Here is a 21,247-nt window from a genome sequence, read left to right on the forward strand (position 1 = left end):
CAGTATGGATTCCATCACTGTCGATCCACTGGTGATATTCTGGCTTATGTTACCCATTTATGGACTAATTCAATGTAAAGGTCCGGTGAAACACAAGTAGTTGCTCTTGACATCTCAAAGGCTTTCTATCGTGTTTGGCCTAAAGGTCTTCTAAACAAGCTTCCATCTTATGGTTTGCCAACTGTTTTTAGTAATTGGTTATCCAGTTTTCTCTCTGATTGCTCACTGAGGGTAACGGTAGACGGCTCTCTCTCTTCTAACTTCTCCACTAATGTCACCCAAGGTTCAGTTCTTTCCCCCACTCTTTTCCTCCTGTATATTAATGACCTTTTCCCATTGACTGGAAATCCTATTCATAGTTTTGCCGATGACAGCACATTGCATTCCACTTTCCATTTTGATAAACCTTGCCCTGCTCAATCAGCTTCAACTTCTCGAAAATCTGCTATCAATTCCTTAAATGCCGATCTTCAGATAATTCTCCAGTGGGGCAAAGACAACCTAGTTGATTTCAACCCTTCTAAAACTCAGTCTTGTCTTATATCTCGCAAAAAGGATTCTTCTGCTCCTATGCTTATCTTTAGTGACACTACGATTTCTAGGCAAAATGATATCTCTTTTGGGGATTACCCTGACCTCTAATCTCTCTTGGTACAAGCACATCAGAAATATTACTTCCTCTGCATCTAAAAAACTTGGTTTTCTCTTTTGCTCTCGGCATTACTTTTCTTCCCAATAGCTGCTCACTCTGTATAAATCGGAAATCTGCCTTGCCATGGAATATTGTTCCCACATCTGGGGCAGTGCCCCCAAAATTTCTCTCAGGCTCCTTGATTCCATTCAGAAGAGGGCAGTTAGGTTAATTAATGATTCATCTCAAACAGAGTCTCTCCACTCGCTGTCTCATAGATGTACTGTTTCTGCTACATGCCTCTTCTACAGATATATCCATGGGCACTGTTCTTCTGAATTGGCTTCTATAATTCCTGCTCTGTCTTTCAAAACAGTCCGAACACGTGTCGCCACCGGCCAACATCCATTTGCCATCAAACTTCAAACTCACAGAACCAACTTTTCATCTTCTTTGTTTATTCATTCAACTGCCGTTTTCTGGAACAACCTTCCTTCATACGTATTTCCTGAAAATTACAGTCTACAGAAGTTCAAGTCCAATGTCAACAAATATCTTCTTTCATCTTCTCAACCTCCAACCCAAGCACGGTACTAATTACTATAGGTTCTAATACCTCTCGTGTTTGGGGTTTACATAAAAAAAAAAAAAAAAAAAAATGAAAAAGTCCTGTGAGTAATTGTGCCATCAGATATGAAGTGTTTTGAGCAATGCAGACAAGCTGCCAGGGCAGGTCATGGGGTTTTGTCAATGATATATGGGAATTTTGCTAGAAGGGAAAAAGAGGTGATTGTCCCTCTGTATAAGGCAATGGTCAGGACACACCTTGAATACTGCGTACAGGTCTGGAGGCCTCATTTTAGGAAGAATGTCGATTTGCTTGAGCATGCACAGAGAAGGGCAACAAGATTGGTGAGGAATGAAGGGATTCTCTTACCAAGAGGGGCTTTAGTTCTGCAAATTGCAGTGGCTGAGACTAGGCACCTGCTCAGTGCTCTGATTGTGGTGTATAAGGCCTTGAATGGGTTGAGCACGCTGAATTCTGATGGGATCCTTCCACTTGTTCAGATTACGAACCTAAGGGGGCATAAATTCAAATTAAGAAAAGACATATGTAGAATAGATGTGCGGAAATTTGCCTTTAGCCAGGAGGTGGTTAATTGCTGGAAGAAACTTCCACCTGTCGTTGTAGTTGATAGGCTGAATAAATTTAAGGAGGAACTGGACAGGCATTTGGAGGGAATGGTGTGATTTTTTTTTTTTTTTTTTGGCTGATGCTGCATAAGCTCATACACTTGCTTTCTTGCATCACATGCCACTACTACTACTACTGCTACTTGCATACAAATGTATTCCATCTCTGAATGTGAAGTTCCTTCTACATAGATATGTGCAGAGGAAACGTTTAAACATTTGAAATAATTCCCCCTCCCAAAAGCTTTACAGACTCTCAAACCTTGAGTTAATCCATTAGGCTTTCAGGATACAATCCCCCTTATCATGCATTGCAAAATGGCTGGCACATATACTCAATGCACCTATCCATTCCACTTTTCTTTAATCAACCAAAATGATGTAAGACACACTAGATACCCTATAAGTCAACCTGAACTCTTACAAAATATATTAAATATGTACACTATTTACATAAACACAACAATGTAAACATTGCTTTTGTTTTTGTCCATACAAACAGCATGGCCGACCGGGCTAGCCGAGTGGGTAAAGTACCTGCCCGGCAACCCAAAGGTCGCGGGTTCGATTCCCGCCTCGGGCTTGGATCAAAGTACTGCAAAAACCTTGTGAGGTGCAATATGGCCACAGAAGCCGATGCGCCAACAACTACACTACGAAATCAAAAAAAAAAAAAAAAAACATAGTTTGAAGTATCATCTCGCTACCAGCAGTGACAATACATTTTTTAAGATACTTGCCACCAGATGTGCACTGGCCATAAGACTTACCAGGGAAACTCCCCGGTGGGGGCAAAGGCTGATAGCCAATGTGATTTTGGCCATAAACACTAGCATAAGGTCGCTTCAAGTTTTCAGTGTTAAGAATTTTTGATCCAGTCCGCCTCTGCTTGCCACTGACAATTTTTACAGCATACCTCTTGGCTTTAAATGGTCCCACAATTCCAAACTCATGAGGAGCCTGGGAATAATGACGTCAATGACACCAGTGGTTCTTAGTACCTTCAAGGTGCCTAATGTTTATTCAGCCATCAAATTAACTTCAAAGATCCTTCAGAGGCTAATCTTTCAGTGAACTTTGGATTAAAAATGTGCAATTTGATTAGAAGTCCTAATATATTAAGAAAAATCGAAGTGTTTAAATAGCTTTGCATGAATAATTTAAAAGTTGTTTTATAATTTTAAATCATGGGTAATTGCTACAGCCTGTATAGATAAGAGATATGTAGCAGCAAAAAACACATTCTTGCAAACTTCAAGTTTTATTATCTATCTGTGAAAACAATATAACTACTATCACACTTGAATGCACATTTAAAAATGCATTCTACATAAGTGACCATGGCAGGCTTGAATGAGAACACTGATTTTTTTTAATGATGGATGTATAACTGCAGAGCTGCATTTAAACATTAAAAAATAAAAGGCAAAATATACTTTTTGAAAATTTAAAAAGATTCCAGGTTAATTTTTATAAGTGATTTTTATAAGGAGATTATTAAGTGATTATTTTTATGGAAATGAACAATTAAGTTAAAGTGCAAGGATTTCAATACAAGCCAATTTAGATAAAACTGTATGTTGAGATCAAAGGATTCCCATATATATATAAAAAAGAAATGGAAAGTTTGGAAAGTTTGCAAGCTGTGAGACGTAAGGTAGGACAAAAAAATTTTATTTACTGCCACTGAAGAACAATTTGGGAACTTAAAGAAGTCTATACGGAATTTGTTCTAAATAGTAGCATATAAACTTTGTTCTAAATAGAAACCTGGAAATATTTTTATTTACTGGGAAAGACAAAGATTTCAGTGCCACTGAAAAGTAAATGCAGCACTGGTCGGGCCAAACCTTGAGTACTGTGTACAGGTCTGGAGGCCTCATTTTAGGAAGGATGTAGAGTTCTAGTGAGTAGAGAGAAGGGCTACCAGATTGTTGATGGGAATGAAGGGATCACCTTATCAAAAAAAGGCAAATTGCAGCATCTGGAGACTAGGCACCTGTGAGGTAATCTTATTGAGGTGTACAAGGCCCTGAATGGTTTGAGCAGGCTCAATACTGACGGGATTCTTCCTCTTGTTCAGAATAATTGCCTGACAGGGCATAAATTCAAATTGAGGAAACAGTTGTCAAATAGATGTATGGAAATTTACCATTAGTCAGCAGGTAGTTGATTGCTAGAACAACTTCGGCTAAGGTAAAGAAAGCCAACACGAGAATGACGAGAAACGTCGGATAAATTATGCGGAAAATTAGTTTCCCGACACCAGAATCCAGCGCTGCTTGCCTCAGTAAACAGACGGTAGATGTTATCGGTCTGGAGCCGAAATCGAGAAGGATATATTGATTGACAGGTAGGCAGGGTAAACGATGAAATGATTGGTGGTGGATGCAACATAGAACAAGTTCTGTGTAGTCATTGGTTGGCATTTTAATGTGTATTTATGAGTACAGAACGGTGCATAATAGTTTTTTAATGAACAGTAAGCAGGTAATAGTAGCAATGAATCTTTTAAATATGGAAGAAATTTGTAAGGAAAATAAAATGTTGGTTGATTCTTTGACGAAAACTAAATTAATAAAAATTTTGTTCTGTTCATTTTTATGTTCTTCATTATGTGTTTTTCTCATTATTAAAAGCAAATTTTTGGAGTTCATGGGTGTTTTTACTATACTGTTGATTTAGGTTTGATTACGAAAAAAAGGAAAAGGTTTTTTTATTTTTTGTTATATTTTTCAACCTGACCTTAAATGGTAGGTTAGGAAATAATAGAAACAGTTTCTTTATATTTAATGACCTAACCTTAAACATTAGGAAATAATATAAAGAAGGAAAGATTCTATATATAATTTGTTTCTATATATTTGTTTGCCTAATTTGTTTCTATATATTTTCAGTACAACTATTGTTTTTTCAGCGGTGTGGTTTGTCCATACGAGTTTTGTTGTTATTTGGTTTTTAGGAGCATTAGCAACTAAGGCCATATTGCTCCGCGAATATGCAGTGGTCATTCCCTGACCTTTCCGCATCCTCCGTATTTGGTGGTGACGGGCTCGAACCCCGGTCTAATCGAGAAGCGTGTGCTATGCACTGCTGCTCCTTCCCACCTGGCTACGGAGGCACCCATACAAGTTTTATTTCTGTTTTATTATTTTTCGCTGCATAAGGACCACCACTATGCAAATCTATTACATCGGCAGTCTGATCTTAGTATCATTCTGTTGTTGCATAGATTTGTTTAGCGTTTGAAATACAGTGATTCCCTGACTATTATTGGCCTTGTGGTCCTCTGTCAAGATGGGGCATAATGGTCAATCTATTTTATTTTATTTCATTAATTGGTCATGTAATGTTAGTCTACGTTTCCACCTTAGTGAGATTTCACATAAATTGGAAATGGGTGCCTTCAGGGGGGAGCACCGCTAAATTTCTTTTAATTGGATTAATTTTCTAAATTATTTTAGGAACGTTGCTTCAACGCTACCCTCTTCTTTATCCCCCACTATATATATATATATATATATTTTTTTTTTTTTTTTTTTTTCTGTTATTGTTATGTTCTTTTATTTGGGTAAGTTCTTTTTCACTCTACCAGTTTGCATTGCTACTGGCAAATATCCTACTTTATAATTTTTTTTTTTTTTTTATGAAAACCTCAAACACGAAAGGTATCAAAACCTATAGTACTTAGTACCGTGCATGGGTTGAAGGAGAAGTATGGGGGGGGGATGCCGGAAACTTTGCTCTAGAGACTAAACCAAGCCTCCAATAAGCGAAGTGGTGGTATTTCACCGGTTGATGAAAGTCATCTACCACCTTAGCTTATTATAAGCAACATGTAGTGGATTGTGCTTTTCTGCTGCAACTGATGTTAGCTTTTCTACTATTTTTCTTATTTATTTTTAATATATATTTTTATTAATTTATATCTCTCTCTCTCTTTAATTTTGTATTAATTGGATTTTAGAATATTGAATTGGAATTAGAATATTGAATATTGGATATAGAATATTTATATATTCACTATATATATATATATATATATATATATATAGTGAATAGCTGTTGAGGTTTTGATTGACATTATGGTACGTCTATCCACACAAGTGACTTTAAAAATAAAAGTACAGCAATAAAAAAATAATATTTTGTTAATAAACAATTTATGTGCTAGTCCACATGATTCTAAAGTAAAAAGGTTAGGTTACCCCCCCTCCACTTTGGGAGGATTCAAGCTCCCATGGGATTCAAGTGGAGGTAAAGTGACCTTTTTTCACCATTATGGAAAGCGTTCATTAGAGCACGTTACCATTAGTGCTTCTGAGTGCTACTAAAATGATACTAACCTGATGTTAGCATGTGTTGTGTTTGCGCACCAATCAGCACATCATTTGCCATGCCTACCTGTCAATGAATATATCGTTCTTGACTTTCCTCCAGACCGATAACACCTACAGTCTGATTACTGAGTGAGCAGCGCTAGAGTGCCGTATTGGGAAACTAATTTTCCGCGTATATTATCCGACGTTTCTCCTCATTCTCGTGTTGCCTTTCTTTACCTTCGGCAAACCTCCATTGTTGTTGTTGTGGAAGTTGATAGCTTAAATAAATTCAAGGAGGAAGTGGACAAACATTCAGAAGGAATGAATGTGTGAAATAGTTTTTTTTTTTTTTTGGCTGATGCTAAATAAGCTTGCTTTCTTGCATCAACATGCCTCTACTACTCATCATCATCAGCCATTTTCAGTCCACTGCAGGATGAAGGCCTCTCCAGCAACTTTCCATTTCCTTCTGTTTTGTGCAATGGCCATCCATTTACTACCCACAAACTCATGACTTTCATCTATCTATCTCCACCGTTGTCTTCCAGGTTTATTTTAGCTCCTCTTGGGTACCATTCTATTATTTTCTTAGTCCATCTGTCATCATGTCTTCAAGTTATGTAATACTGCCCAAGACCATTTAATTCTTTAGTTTTGATAAGAATGTCCTTAATTTGAGTTTGCTGCCTAATCCATGTGTTTCTTTTCTTATCGAACAGTCTGGTTCCCAATATAATTCATTCCATTCTTCGCTGTGTAGTTCTCAGCTTGTCTTCCATTCTTTTGGTGAGTGCCCAAGTTTCACTTCCATAAGTCATGGTGGGGAATATACATTGGTTCATTATTTTACGTTTCAGACAAACCCTGGGATATTGCTCTTCAGTATGTGACTATTTCCTGAATGCTATCCATCCAAAATTTATTCTTCTCTTGACTTCCAGCCATTTATCATTTTTACAGCTAATAACCTATCAGATAAGTATATAACTCCACTTTTCAGTTACTGCACCTTCAATCATTACGTCCCTTTCTGTGACATACATGTTCATCATTACTTTTTTTTTTTTAGCCATATTCATCTTTAGTCCAAAATCCTTTAGTCCAAAAAACAGCTTCGGAGATATTGTATCTCCTTGTTGAAATGCTTTCTCGATTTTAAATTTGCTAATATCTTTGTGCAGTCTGATAAAGGAGGTAGCATTCTCATATATATTTTCTTCAAAATCATAATATACGGGGTATCTATGCCTATATGGAGTATCAATGCCTTGTCTTTCCAGTGCCCGAAACATTGCCTTATGCTGTATGGAGTCAAATGCCTTTTCATAATCCACAAATGCCAGGCATAATGGTGTTTTATATTTATTTGCTTTCTCCATTAGCTGTGATATTACATGAAGGTGATCCACAGTTGAGAATCCTGTCCTAAAGTCAGCTTGCTCTTTCGGTTGATTCTTATCAAGTATTCTTTCTAATCTTTTAGTAATGACCCTTGTGAACAACTTGTAGATGTGGGATAACAAGCTAATTGGTCTATAATTTCCAATTTCTGATTTAGCTCCTTTCTTATGCAGCAAAACTATGATTGCATTATTCCACTCCTTAGGCTTCACACCTTTTCTAATGCATTTTGTGAAGAGTCTTACCAGTTTTTTTGTTTCTTGTCTCTTCCTCCCAATTTTAAGAACTCTACAGTAACTTCATCTTCTCCTCGGGTTTTCTTATTCTTCATTTTCTTCAATGCATGTTCTATCTCATCAGAAAGAAAATCTGGTATATCACACATGTTACTAATTTACGATCCATCTTCCCCACTGCTCGCATCATTCCCTTGCTCTTTGTATAATTCTCTATAGTAGTCTTCTGCTATTTGAATTATGCCTTCTCTGCTATTTATAAGTACCCCATCGCTATTCTTCAGTTTCAGTATCATTTGTCTTTCTGCTCATGGCTGCTGATTTAAGTCCTTTGTTTTTCCTTAATGCTTGTTCTACTTTTCCTGTGTTAAATCTTCTTATGTCCTCTCTGAGTCTCTTTCCAATGGCTTTGCATAACTCAGTTCACTCATTTTTCTCCATGTCTGTTTATCTTGCTCTTCATTTGTCACCTTCGGTTCATCAAGACAAATGTGTCTTAACTAATTTTTTCTTCTTTGGATTTCTTTTTACCTATAGGTTTCTTGGGCTTTATCACTTTCAGAAAGTTGTAATATTCCTCATCGATATCTTGGTCCTGAGCAGAAGTTCAAATTTGTTCTTAAGTTCCAGTATATACTGCTTTTTCTCCTCTTCTGTTATCTCAAAGACCTTCATATTATTTACTTGAGTCAGTTTTTTCCTTTCTTTTCTTACATCTATATCAAGTGTGCATCTTACCATTCTGTGATCACTTCCAACATTTACCTTGTTCAGGACAGTAATCCTTCACGATATATCTTCTGTTAGTGAGGATGAAGTTCATTTCATTAGTTATTAATCCATTTGGACTCTTCCATGTCCACTTCCTGTTCACTCTTTTCTTGAATAACGTATTCATTACCGAAAATCCTGGAGATTCTGCTAAGTCCACAAGTCTCCTCTTTCATTTCTTTCACCAATTCCAAAATTTCCTACAGTTCCCCTTTCTGCAGTTTTGTCTTTTTCCAACCTTAGCATTGAAGTCCCCCATAATGATAGTGTAGTGGGTTTTCTGCTCATCTAGAAGACTTAATTTCAGTGTACACTTTTTTCAACCTCTTCATCATCATGACTTGATGTTGGTGCATAAATCATTATTACCATTAGCTTGTACCTTTTAGAAATCCTGAGTATTAGCCTTGACACCCTTAGTGATGTTCTTCTCAATTCCAAAACGTTGTTGTTTATATCTTTATGAACCAGAAAGCCAACTCCACCTTTGCTCCTTTAACTGTTTCCATTGGTGTTCAGCAGATTTCCACTTGATAAACTTATAAGTAATTCATTTCTTCTTCTTGTTTCAGCCAAACCGATGATATTTCAATTCACATTTTCTAATTCCTTTTCCAGCTCTAATATCCTGTCTTCACCGATGAGTGATCTTATGTTGTAACAGGCCAAGTTCAGTTTCCGTGCATGGCAGTCTGGTTGTATCCAGAGATTCTTAGCACCCTCTGCTTTCACTCTGATCCTCTCGCTGCCATAAGAGGAGGAATAAGAGCCGCTCTGGACTGATGGCCATTTGTTTCGTCGTGCTGTCATGTGCTAGAGGGTTTGGTCATTTCCTCTTCATGCTGACCAGGCATCTTGAAGAGAACCACTCTACACGTTTGTTGCCACCTAAGTGATGTAACAGAGGTTACCATCGAGGTGTGCATGAGTGGATTTTAGGGAGGCAGGCCAACAGGACGTCTACTAAATCTTCTGTAATAGAAAGATATTGGATCCATCAGTGTTTTAGACTGAGTGTCTGATAACACATAGAATACCTTTTCCCCTCTAAGGACCACCTCTACTACAACTACTGCTACTTTACTATTTATTACTTGTCAAACAGATATACTAGAAAATTCAAAAGAAAAGGTTTATTAACACACATACCAACTGATATCATAACACAGCACTGCCCAATCCTTAAATATTAGCCTCATTGAAAAGTACAATTGCCTTGAAATCAGGATGAATTTTCGTAAACTGAGTAGAATGTGCCTATTCACAGATCAGCAGCAATCGAATCATCCTCACTTAGTGTCTGATGAAGCCACTGAAACCTTGCAAAGGTTCCAATAAAATCTACACATCTACATAATCTACAATCTCCAGTGAAATTTTGCACTGGAGATTGTAGAAAGATCTGTTTGGCTAAGCAAAAATTTCCAAACATTGGTGTCATTGTTATTCATCAAATTCTCTGTGAAAGTCCACTACATTCTTTATTCGAAACTGACTCCTTGAATTTCCCCAGAAACTTGCAAACACAAAAATGGGTAATCAGTGGTCATTCTAGATAACATGCATCAAATATATCTGCAACTTCTCTCTGAATTATGACCTTAACATGGAAGAAATACTTCCACATGCACTCATCTTTATTCAGTGTTATCAAGCAAAACTGCAACAAAAGAAAAAATTACTGGAAAGTGAGAGAGGAAGAAAAATCTACATCATCAGGAGTAGTAACTAACTGAATTAGATGGAAGATTGACATTACAGTACCTGAGAAACCCTGTGGAAAACATACTGGGTAAATGCAGCGATCCTGTCATCTGGTAGGAAAGCCCATACAATAGCAAGCAGTACTATTATTAAGAAATCGAACAAGTGGGCAAAACTCACATGTTCAGCCTACAAGTTTAAAAGAAATTGTTAAATTATTGTAAGAAAATCACTACAATTATAAAATGGAGTATGTATTAAGAGGGGGAGTAAAAATATATATAGATTTTTTTTTTTCACAATTTTATTAGAATATTAGTTTATAAAATTGTGAACTTGAATAAAATTGTAAAAATGTATATTGTGATCATGTAATGCTTAATTATACAATGGCATTAGTGGTCGTAAATAGGAAGATTTTATGATAGAAATTATTTAAATTTAAATGTCTCAAAACCAGGTCATACTTAAAAAATTTAAGCTTTTGGTGACCTAATAAATTAGGTTTAGGTCACCATGTTAAGATGTACAGGATGATTCAAAAAGGATTTTACAACTTTGTAAGTGTACAGAAATTTATTCAGGAGACAGAATTTATTGAACTGTCACATTGTAGCAAAAAACATCAAGTTTTACTGATGTAGTGTCATAGTACCTACTTCCGTCACCGTGAGCGGCAGTTGCTTGCATTTCAAAAATGGCTACTTTCACAGGAGCAGAGCGTGCTCAGTGTGGGTGTGTGTGTGTTTTGGTTTGAAGAAATGAAATCTGCGACAACGGTGCCTCCCAGTAGACCTACAATGTACTAATGGCACAAGAATTTTGTTGAGACAGATTGTTCTATTCGACATGACAAATCTCCAGGATGCCGTGTTTCTGATGCTGTCATGGGAAAGGTGAGGGAGAGGTCTGTTTGTAGTCCTGTGAAATCAACGTGACATGAGTCCAATGAGACTGCCGTTCCATAATCGACCATTTGGCGTGTGTTACGAAGATGCTCACACTTGCAGCCATAACAGTTTACCATGGTGCAACAAATTACTCAATCTTCTCGTCAGGAATTCTGTGCAGACATGTTACATTGGATAGAGGAAGACGAGACATTATTGGACAACAATCTTCAGTGATGAGTCAACTTTTCATGTTACTGTTAACACCCACAACTGCAGAATTTGGGCCAGCGAAAACCAGTGTGCACATCTGGAACATGTTCATGACAGCATAAATGTGATGTCTTTTGCACCCTCAGCAAAGTAAAAGTTTACCGACCCTTCTTTTTCCACGGGACAACCATCAACGGTATTGTGTATCTGGATATGTTGGAAAATTTTCTCATTCCACAGTTCGACGAAGATGACCACGAAGGACGTTTTCACTTTCAGCAAGACAGAGTACCTCCTCACTACCTGACGGAGGTAAGGGAATTCCTCAATAACCGTTTCCCAGGTCAGTGGATTGGTTGAGCAGGGCCGTTGGCATGGCCACCTCGTTCCTGAGATTTGACACCTCTAGACTTTTTTCTATGGGGTTTCATTAAAGATCGAGTGTTTGTTCCATCCTTACCTACCAGTCTTGCCAAACTCAAAACTAAAATCACCACCGCAGTTACAGAAATTATGCCGGATAGGTTACATCGCGTTTGGGAGGAAATTGAGTTCAGATGGGATATCTGCTGTATCACCAATAGCAGTCGCATCGAACCAAAATGACTGTTCTAGGTAAAACTTAATGTTTTTTGCTAGAATATTACAGTTTAATAAATTATGTCTCCTGAATAAATTTTACACTTACAAAGTTGAAAAGTCCTTTTTGAATCAACCTGTATAATGACATGGGTATAAAAGATATAGCAATAAAGAAATAGCAATAAAAGGTAAATTTTACAGCTGAGTAAAAGATTTACTGATTTTAAATGGCTAAACACAGTAAACATGTCATTGTCAGACAATATCTGACCGAGTGTATAAGGCTCAGCCAGCTGACTAAAAGCGTTAAAATATAAATTACTTTCGTGTCTAAAATGTGGACACATGGTTACCACGTGTCCACATTACAATGTGGCGAATAGTTAAAACAGTGCCACAGTTCCCACACATAGGAGAGTCATCCACCTGCAGCACAAATGCAAGCGTAAGATGACTGCGTCCTGTGCGGAGACAAACTAGAACAACTTCCTCTCTGCATTTCCTGCACAGAGTAGATTGCCAGTGTCAGAGATGGTGGTTCAGTTGCTTCAACTGAATATGTTGAAGCAACTGAACCACCACTGTCATTCTAATGAAAGCAATTGTCTTTAAAATATACCTTTTATATTAAAGCCCTGCCAGACAACCCTTTGTTGACACCTGTTTTTGAGCCATGACTTACAGCATCCCCTGTTCATATACTCTGACAGGGGATGTTCTAAATGCTCCAGTAGCAATACGGATGGCTTGTTGGTGAACTGGCTCTAGCCACCTAAGTATGCTATTTCTAGCCGATGCATACACTTGGGACTCATAGCCTAATTGGTAATCCTGCACTTTAGTGTTGTGAGTCGCTGTCAGCCCGCAAGTCACCGCCAACTCCAACCTGGTGTGAATCATATTCTGACATGCAGTTCAGACTTGACTGAGCATGTGCAACACTAACTATCACAAGAAAGGCACCCGGGGTGGATGGGATCTATCCAGTTATATTAAAGGAGGCAGCAAAGGAAGTAAGCAAACCCTTAGCCATATTTATGAGAGCTTCCTTGGACTCAGGGGAGGTACCCATAGACTGGAAATGTGCAAATGTGACCCCAATTCACAAAGGAGGATCAAAGGCTGACACAAGTAATTATAGACCTGTGAGCTTAACTTCTGTTCCAGGAAAATTAATGGAGGCACTGGTTAAAGAAGCACTGCAGGATCATTTAGACAAGACTTCAGTTATAGCTCAGACACAGCATGGTTTTGTTAAGGGGAAGTCTTGCCTGACCAACTTGATTGGATACTATGATGCAGTCACAAAAGAACTGGATGCAGGGAATAACTTTGATATTATATACTTGGATCTTAGAAAGGCTTTTGATACTGTTGCACATGGAAGACTGCTACACAAATTGGAGCAGTGTGACATTGGAGGCAAATTGCTGCTATGGATAAAGGGGTGGTTGAGGGGGAGAAGACAGAGAGTGGTAATCAATGGACACTGCTCATCGTGGACTGATGTTATTAGTGGAGTCCCTCAGGGCTCAGTGTTGGGTCCATTATTGTTTTCTGTATTTATAAATGATATTGATGATGGTATATCGGGCTTAATGTCCAAGTTTGCAGACGATACAAAGGTTGGCAGAGTTGTCAAGGATACTACTGACACTATGCTGCTGCAACAGGATCTGGAAAGGTTGAGCAGATGGGCTGAGAAGTGGCAAATGAAGTTTAACATTGACAAATGTAAAGTACTACACATGGGAAACAGCAACCCCAGAGCAACGTATCAACTCTGTGGTACAACACTGACAGTGGTGGAGAATGAAAGGGACTTGGGGGTGGTTGTGCAGGCAGATATGAAGTTCTCTGAGCAGTGCAGACGGGCTGCAAGAGTAGCTCATGGAGTATTGTCAATGATATACAGGAATTTTTCCAGCAGATATAAGGAGGTGATTATTCCATTGTATAAGGCGATGGTCAGGCCACACCTAGAGTACTGTATACAGGTCTGGAGGCCTCATTTCAAGAAGGATGTAGAGCTGCTGGAACGAGTACAGAGAAGGGCAACAAGATTAGTGAATGGAACAAAGGGGTGCTCTTACGAAGAAAGGCTTAAGTTTTGCAAATTACAGTGTCTGGAGACTAGGCACCAGCGAGGTGATCAGATAGAGGTGTATAAAGCCTTGAATGGTTTAAGCATGCTCAATGCTGATGGGATTCTTCCTCTAGCTCAGAAAAATCACCTGAGAGGGCATAAATTCAAATTGAGGAAGGACAGATGTAGGATAGACATGCGGAAATTTGCCTTTAGCCAGCGGGTGGTTGGTTGGTGGAACAGACTTCCATCCCTTGTGGTGGAGGTTGATAGCCTAAATAAGTTTAAGGCTCAGCTGGACAGGTATTTTGAACGAACAGAGGGGTGAAGTGGAAGTGGTTTTTTTTTTTTTTTTGGCTGATGCTGCATAAGCTTGCTTTCTTGCATCAAATGCCTCTACTAATACTAATATACTGGCAATGTACTATGTATGTGCAGTAATTTTTTTTTTTTTTTTTTTTGTCAGAAAGAATAAAAAAAATTTCCTGACTACATAAGAATTTGATTACAAAAATAAAAGTAGACAGTTATAAAAACGATAAACGGTAATTATTATTAATTTTAATTATTATTTTCAGGTAATATATTCTGTATTGCCTGAAAATAATAATGAGTATATTTTGTAATTATTTGTATACATTTGTAATTTATTACATTTGTGAAAAGGTAAATTAAATAAAAATACATATAGTACTTAATGGTATAGATCCAATAATTTTAACTTTATATATTTTATATACATACACACGTGTACCTTCCCCAATTGATTCAGGATCAGGAGTACTGTGTTATAGAAACATCCAAACATAGGAAAAAATATTACTGCGAGTACGTAGTACATTGACAGTATATAGACTGGCAGATACAGTGAGTGTCGCACATGCTCCGTAACAATTCCCAACACAGACCGGTGGATATAGTGAGTGTCGTGCATGCTCAGTGAAGTCGGAACTGCTCCATCAGAATATTGTATGTGGACCAGCAGCTACAGAGAGTGTTGCACATATTCGGTGACAATTGCCAGCACACAGACTGGCAGATGGAGCAGCAACCAGCAGACAGAGAAAGTGCATGCTCAGCAAGTCGGAACTGCCCGTCAGAATATGATTCACGAAAGGTTGGAGCTTGTGGGCTGACTGTGACTCACAACACTCAAGTGCAGGATTACCGTCTAATTTAGATCGGACAAGTGCACGATATAGTGGAGTAAAGTGGAGCGATCCCCTCCCCATTTATTGCAGGAGACAGCACGTAGGAGGTTCAACCATCTTGTGCACTTTGTCTGCAGTTGACGAATATAGGATAAAAATGTCAACTTCTTGCCAAAAATGAACCCCAAGAATTTTGTCTCGGGTGCTACGGGAATGATGTTTTGTCAGAGTTTAGGTTCTGGTTCAAGGTGAAGGTTCTGTTTGTGAAAAAAGTGTACGCAGTTGGTCTTTGGTGAGAACCTAAAACCATTAGCCATTGCCCAAGAATTAAAGTGGTCAATGGCATACTGCAAATGTCTTTCAATGACCCTCATATTGCATGACGGCAAAAATATGCTAAAGTCATCTACAAAGAAGACACTTTTTACGGTTGGAGGAAGTTGTTCAGTAACAGTTAACTTTGATAGCAAAAAGCGTAGCACTTAGAACTGATCCTTGTGAAACTCATTCTTCTTGGCAAAATGGACGAGAGAAGGTGGATCCCAGATGAACTTGGGAAGACCAGTCCGAAAGGAAGTTTTTTAAAAAGAGGGCAATGACCAAAGTTAAGACAAACGTTATATATGTCTTTTAAAAAAAAAAAAATTTTTTTATGAAAACCCCAAACATGAGGTATTAGAAACTATAGCAAGCCTATAGCATTTGTTGACATTAGACTTGAACTTCTGTAGACTGTAATTTTCAGGAAATACACACGAAGGAAGGTTCCAGAAAACGGCATTTGAATGAATAAACGAGGAAGATTAATTAAAAGTTGGTTCTGTGAGTTTGAAGTTGGACAGTAAATGGATGTTGGCTTGTGGTGGCACGTGTTTGGACTGTTTTGGAAGAGACAGCAAGGATAATAGAAGCCAATTCAGAAGAACAGTGCCCATGGAAGTATCTGTAGAAAAGGCATGCAGTAGAAACAGTACATCTATGAGACAGCGAGCGGAGAGACTGTTAGAGAGCAGTCATTAATTAACCTAACTGCCCTCCTCTGAATGGAATCTAGAAACCTGAAAAAGGTTTTGGAGGCACCGCCCCCAGATGTGGGAACAATATTCCATGGTAGGCCGGATTTGCAATTTGTAGAGTGTGAACAGCTGTTTGGAAGAAAAGTAATGCCGAGAGCGAAAGAGAAAACCAAGTTTTTTAGATGCCGAGGAAGCAATATTTGTAATGTGCTTGTGCCAAGAGAGATTAGAAGTCAGGGTAATCCCCAAAAGAGATATATCAACTTGCCTAAAAATCGAAGTGTTACCAAAGGCAAGCATAGGAGCAGAAGAATCCTTTTTGCGAGATATAAGACTGAGTTTTAGAAGGATTGAAATCAACTAAGTTACCTTTGCCCCACTGGATACCTGGAGATCAGCATTTAACAAAAATTCCATATCTTTTCCAATAAATTTAAGGCCGAACTAGAGACAAACATTTGGAGTGACTGGATGGATGAAATGGGAAGTTATTTTATTTTTTTTTTTGGCTGATGTTTGGCTGATTTTTTTGGCTTATAAGCTTGCTTTCTCGCATCATATGCCTCCACTAATGCTAATACAAGATTTAATAGATTAACAGTAGCCACTGCGATAGGTGAAAGTGATTCTTGCACTGCTTCTATTGGAATGTGCAACAGACTGGAAAACAAGATGCAGGATATTTCAGAGACTGCTGGAAGTCAATGCGGTACAAGTAAACACATGGGTTGTGTTAGGGTAGCTAAGAATAGGAACAGGTGCATGTAGACTTGCATGTACACCAATGCCAGGAGTTTGGTAAATAAATTTGATGAATTCGAGGTATTGCTCAGAACATCAAAGGCAGATATAGCGTTGGCATATCAGAGACGTGGTGTCACACAGATATAAGGAATGCAGAACTAGAATTTGGGGAGTACAATGTGTACAGTAAGGGTAGACAAGTTAGAAAGGGAGGAGCATCTACACTATTAGTTAAGAAACATAAAATCCAAGGAAGTGAAGCCAGTCAACATCGCTGGACAGTGCAGTGTTGAGTCAGTTTAGTGTGACATAAGCATTGGGAGATCAAAATTGAGAGTAGGAGTGTGTTATACGCCTAATGATTCTAATGAGTATAATAAGGAACTGTACAGGGAAATAGAGTGGGCCAGTAAATCAGAGAGTCTTATAATGGGAGATTTCAATTTCCCAGATATTGACTGGAATTTGTGGGTTGGTCACACTAGCAAGGCTTCTGTGGATTTATTGATGATTGTTTTCTACATCAGGATGTTCGGTAGGAAACTAGAGGGAGTAATACTCTTGATCTGATTATCAGTAGTGATTCTTCATGCATTAAGAATCTAAAGATAAAGGAACCACTAGTTGGCAGTGATCACAGTGTGCTGAAGTGGGAATAACTTAAAGAGGTAATTACCATCAGGGGTAAAGGGAAGGGTTTTTGCTTTCGTAAAGGTGACTATGGTGGTCTGAGACAGTATTTAAATTCTATAAGGTGGGACCAACTGATGATGTTAACAACAGCAAATTCAAAAAATTTATCTTGGAAGCTACTAGGCACTACATACCAACTAATGAGACATGTGGCAGAGAAGAAAAATGCATGGGATACATAAAAATTAATGGGTGACATGGAAGCTGATGACAGATATAAGCTGGTCCGTAACCAAGTCACAAAGGAGATTAGGAGAAATCCTTGGCAAAGGATGCAAAGAAAAGCAACAAAGAGTTCTTTAGTTTTGTAAACTCTAGAAGGAAAGGGATGAATCAGATTGGTCAACTGGACATTGATGGTTCAACTGTTGATGATGCATTTAGTTTGTTAGACACTCAGCTGGCTAACAAACTAAATGCATCTACATTTTGCATCTACATTCACCCATAAGGAGTTATTCAGGGAGGGGAATGTCAGAGGTGAGTTAAACTCTGGCAGCGAGTTGGATGATTTTTTTAAAACTGAGAGGGAAGTGGAGGAGAAAATGTTGAAGATAAACATAAAAAAGGCACTGGGATGGATGGGATCTTTCCAGTTATATTAAAGGAGGCAGTAAAGAAAGTAAGCAAACCCTTAGTCATAATTATGAGAACTTCTTAGGACTCAGGGGAGGTACCCATGGACTGGAGATGTGCACATGTGACCCCAATTCACAAAAGAGGATCAAAGGGCAACACAAGTAATTGTAGGCCTGTTAGTTTAGCTTCTGTTCCAGGAAAATTAATGGAGGCACTGGTTAAAGAAGCACTGTAGGATCATCTAGACATGAATTCAGTTATAGCTCGGACACAGCATGATTTTGTTAAGGGAAAGTCTTGCCGGACCAATTTGAGTGGATACTATGATGTGTTCAAAAAGGGACTGGATGGAGGGAATTACTTTGATATCATATATCTGGATCTTAGAAAGCCTTTTGATACTGTTAAACATGAAAGACTGCTGCACAAATTGGAGCAGAGTGGCATTGGAGGCAAATTGCTGCTAGGGATAAAGGGATGGTTGAGTGGGAGAAGACAGCGAGTGGTAATCAACGGACACTGCTCATCATGACCTAATGTTATTAGTAGAATCCCTCAGGGTTCGGTATTGGGTCCACTGTTGTTTTCTATATTTATAAATGATATTGATGATGGTATATCAAGCTTAATGTCCAAGTTTGCAGATGATACGAAGGTTGGCAGGGTTGTTAAGGACACTAATGACAGTACGCTGTCATTAGTGTCCTTAACAACCCTGCCAACCTACAGTTATAATGCTGTAGTATCATTTTCCAGGATCCTGTTGCAGCAGGATCTGGAAAATGATACTACAGCATTATAATGTTGCAGCAGGATCTGGAAAAGTTGAGCAGATGGGCTGAGAGGTGACAAATGAAATTTAACTTTGACAAATATAGCATTAGCATTAGTAGAGGCATTTGATGCAAGAAAGCAAGCTTATGCAGCATCAGCCAAAAAAAAAAAAAAAAAAAAAAAAAAACCCACTTCCACTTCACCCCTCTGTTCGTTCAAAATACCTGTCCAGCTGAGCCTTAAACTTATTTAGGCTATCAACCTCCACCACAAGGGATGGAAGTCTGTTCCACCAACCAACCACCCGCTGGCTAAAGGCAAATTTCCGCACGTCTATCCAACATCTGTATTTCCTCAATTTGAATTTATGCCCTCTCAGGTGATTTTTCTGAGCTAGAGGAAGAATCCCATCAGCATTGAGCATGCTTAAACCATTCAAGGCTTTATACACCTCTATCAGATCACCTCGCTGGTGCCTAGTCTCCAGACACTGTAATTTGCAAAACTTAAACCTTTCTTCGTAAGAGCACCCCTTTGTTCCATTCACTAATCTTGTTGCCCTTCTCTGTACTCGTTCCAGCAGCTCTACATCCTTCTTGAAATGAGGTCTCCAGACCTGTATACAGTACTCCAGGTGTGGCCTGACCATCGCCTTATACAATGGAATAATCACCTCCTTATCCCTGCTGGAAAAATTCCTGTATATCATTGACAATACTCCATGAGCTACTCTTGCAGCCCGTCTGCACTGCTCAGAGAACTTCATATCTGCCTGCACAACCACCCCCAAGTCCCTTTCCTTCTCTACCACTGTCAGTGTGGTACCACAGAGTTGATACGTTGCTCTGGGGTTGCTGTTTCCCATGTGTAGTACTTTACATTTATCAATGTTAAACTTCATTTGCCCCCTCTCAGCCCATCTGCTCAACCTTTCCAGATCCTCTTGCAGCAGCATAGTGTCAGTAGTGCCCTTGACAACCCTGCCAACCTTTGTATCGTCTGCAAACTTGGACATTAAGCCCGATATACCATCATCAATATCATTTATAAATACAGAAAACAATAATGGACCCAACACTGAGCCCTGAGGGACTCCACTAATAACATCAGTCCACGATGAGCAGTGTCCATTGATTACCACTCTCTGTCTTCTCCCCATCAACCACCCCTTTATCCATAGCAGCAATTTGCCTCCAATGTCACACTGCTCCAATTTGTGTAGCAGTCTTCCATGTGCAACAGTATCAAAAGCCTTTCTAAGATTCCAAGTATATAATATCAAAGTTATTCCCTGCATCCAGTTCTTTTGTGACTGCATCATAGTATCCAATCAAGTTGGTCAGGCAAGACTTCCCCTTAACAAAACCATGCTGTGTCTGAGCTATAACTGAAGTCTTGTCTAAATGATCCTGCAGTGCTTCTTTAACCAGTGCCTCCATTAATTTTCCTGGAACAGAAGTTAAGCTCACAGGTCTATAATTACTTGTGTCAGCCTTTGATCCTCCTTTGTGAATTGGGGTCACATTTGCACATTTCCAGTCTATGGGTACCTCCCCTGAGTCCAAGGAAGCTCTCATAATTATGGCTAAGGGTTTGCTTACTTCCTTTGCTGCCTCCTTTAATATAACTGGATAGATCCCATCCACCCCAGGTGCCTTTCTTGTGTTTATCTTCAACAGTTTCTCCTCCACTTTACTCCCAGTTATTTCAAGATTCTGTAGCTTACTGCTAGAGTTGCGTACACCTCTGGCATTCCCCTCGCTGAATAACTCCTCATGTGTGAATGTCGATGCAAAATATTAATTTAGTTTGTTAGCTACCTGAGCAGGATCATCAACATTGACCCATCAATATCAAGTGGACCAATCTGATTCATCCCCTTCCTTCTAGAGTTTACATAAGTAAAGAACTCTTTGCTGTTTTTCTTTGCATCCCTTGCCAAGGATTTCTCGTAATCTGCCTTCGCCTGCCTAACCTCCTTTGTAACTTGGTTGCATATCAACTTGTATCTATCATAGGCTTCTGTGTCATGTGTTAATTTGTATGTATCCCATGCATTTTTCTTCTCTGCCATATGCCTCATTAGTTCATCTGACATCCATTTTGGCCTAAACCTTGAACAATATTTCTTAGTTGGTATGTAAAGCCTAGTAGCTTCCAAGATAAGTTCTTTGAATGCTTCCCATTTTGAATTTGCTGTTGGTAACATCATCAGTTGGTCCCACTGTATAGAATTTAAATACTGTCTCAGTCCATCGTA

The 21,247-nt window shown here is 38.7% G+C and overlaps 1 protein-coding gene across 4 annotated transcripts in view; it reads right to left on the reverse strand.

Moving 5' to 3' along the window:
* LOC150081132 (metalloendopeptidase OMA1, mitochondrial-like) overlaps positions 1-21,247 on the reverse strand; it is a 199,730-nt gene that overhangs the window by 65,289 nt on the left and 113,194 nt on the right. For all 4 annotated transcript variants that reach the window (XM_090381255.1, XM_090381252.1, XM_090381253.1 and 1 more), the window contains one exon: positions 10,320-10,448. In XM_090381255.1, coding sequence (XP_090237381.1) covers positions 10,320-10,448 — 129 coding nt within the window. The remainder of the gene's footprint in view (positions 1-10,319; positions 10,449-21,247) is intronic.

This window comes from Mastigoproctus giganteus, chromosome 9 (assembly GCF_048544385.1).
Source record: "Mastigoproctus giganteus isolate SK-2022 chromosome 9, ASM4854438v1, whole genome shotgun sequence".
In the NCBI taxonomy this organism is placed as follows: domain Eukaryota; kingdom Metazoa; phylum Arthropoda; class Arachnida; order Uropygi; family Thelyphonidae; genus Mastigoproctus; species Mastigoproctus giganteus.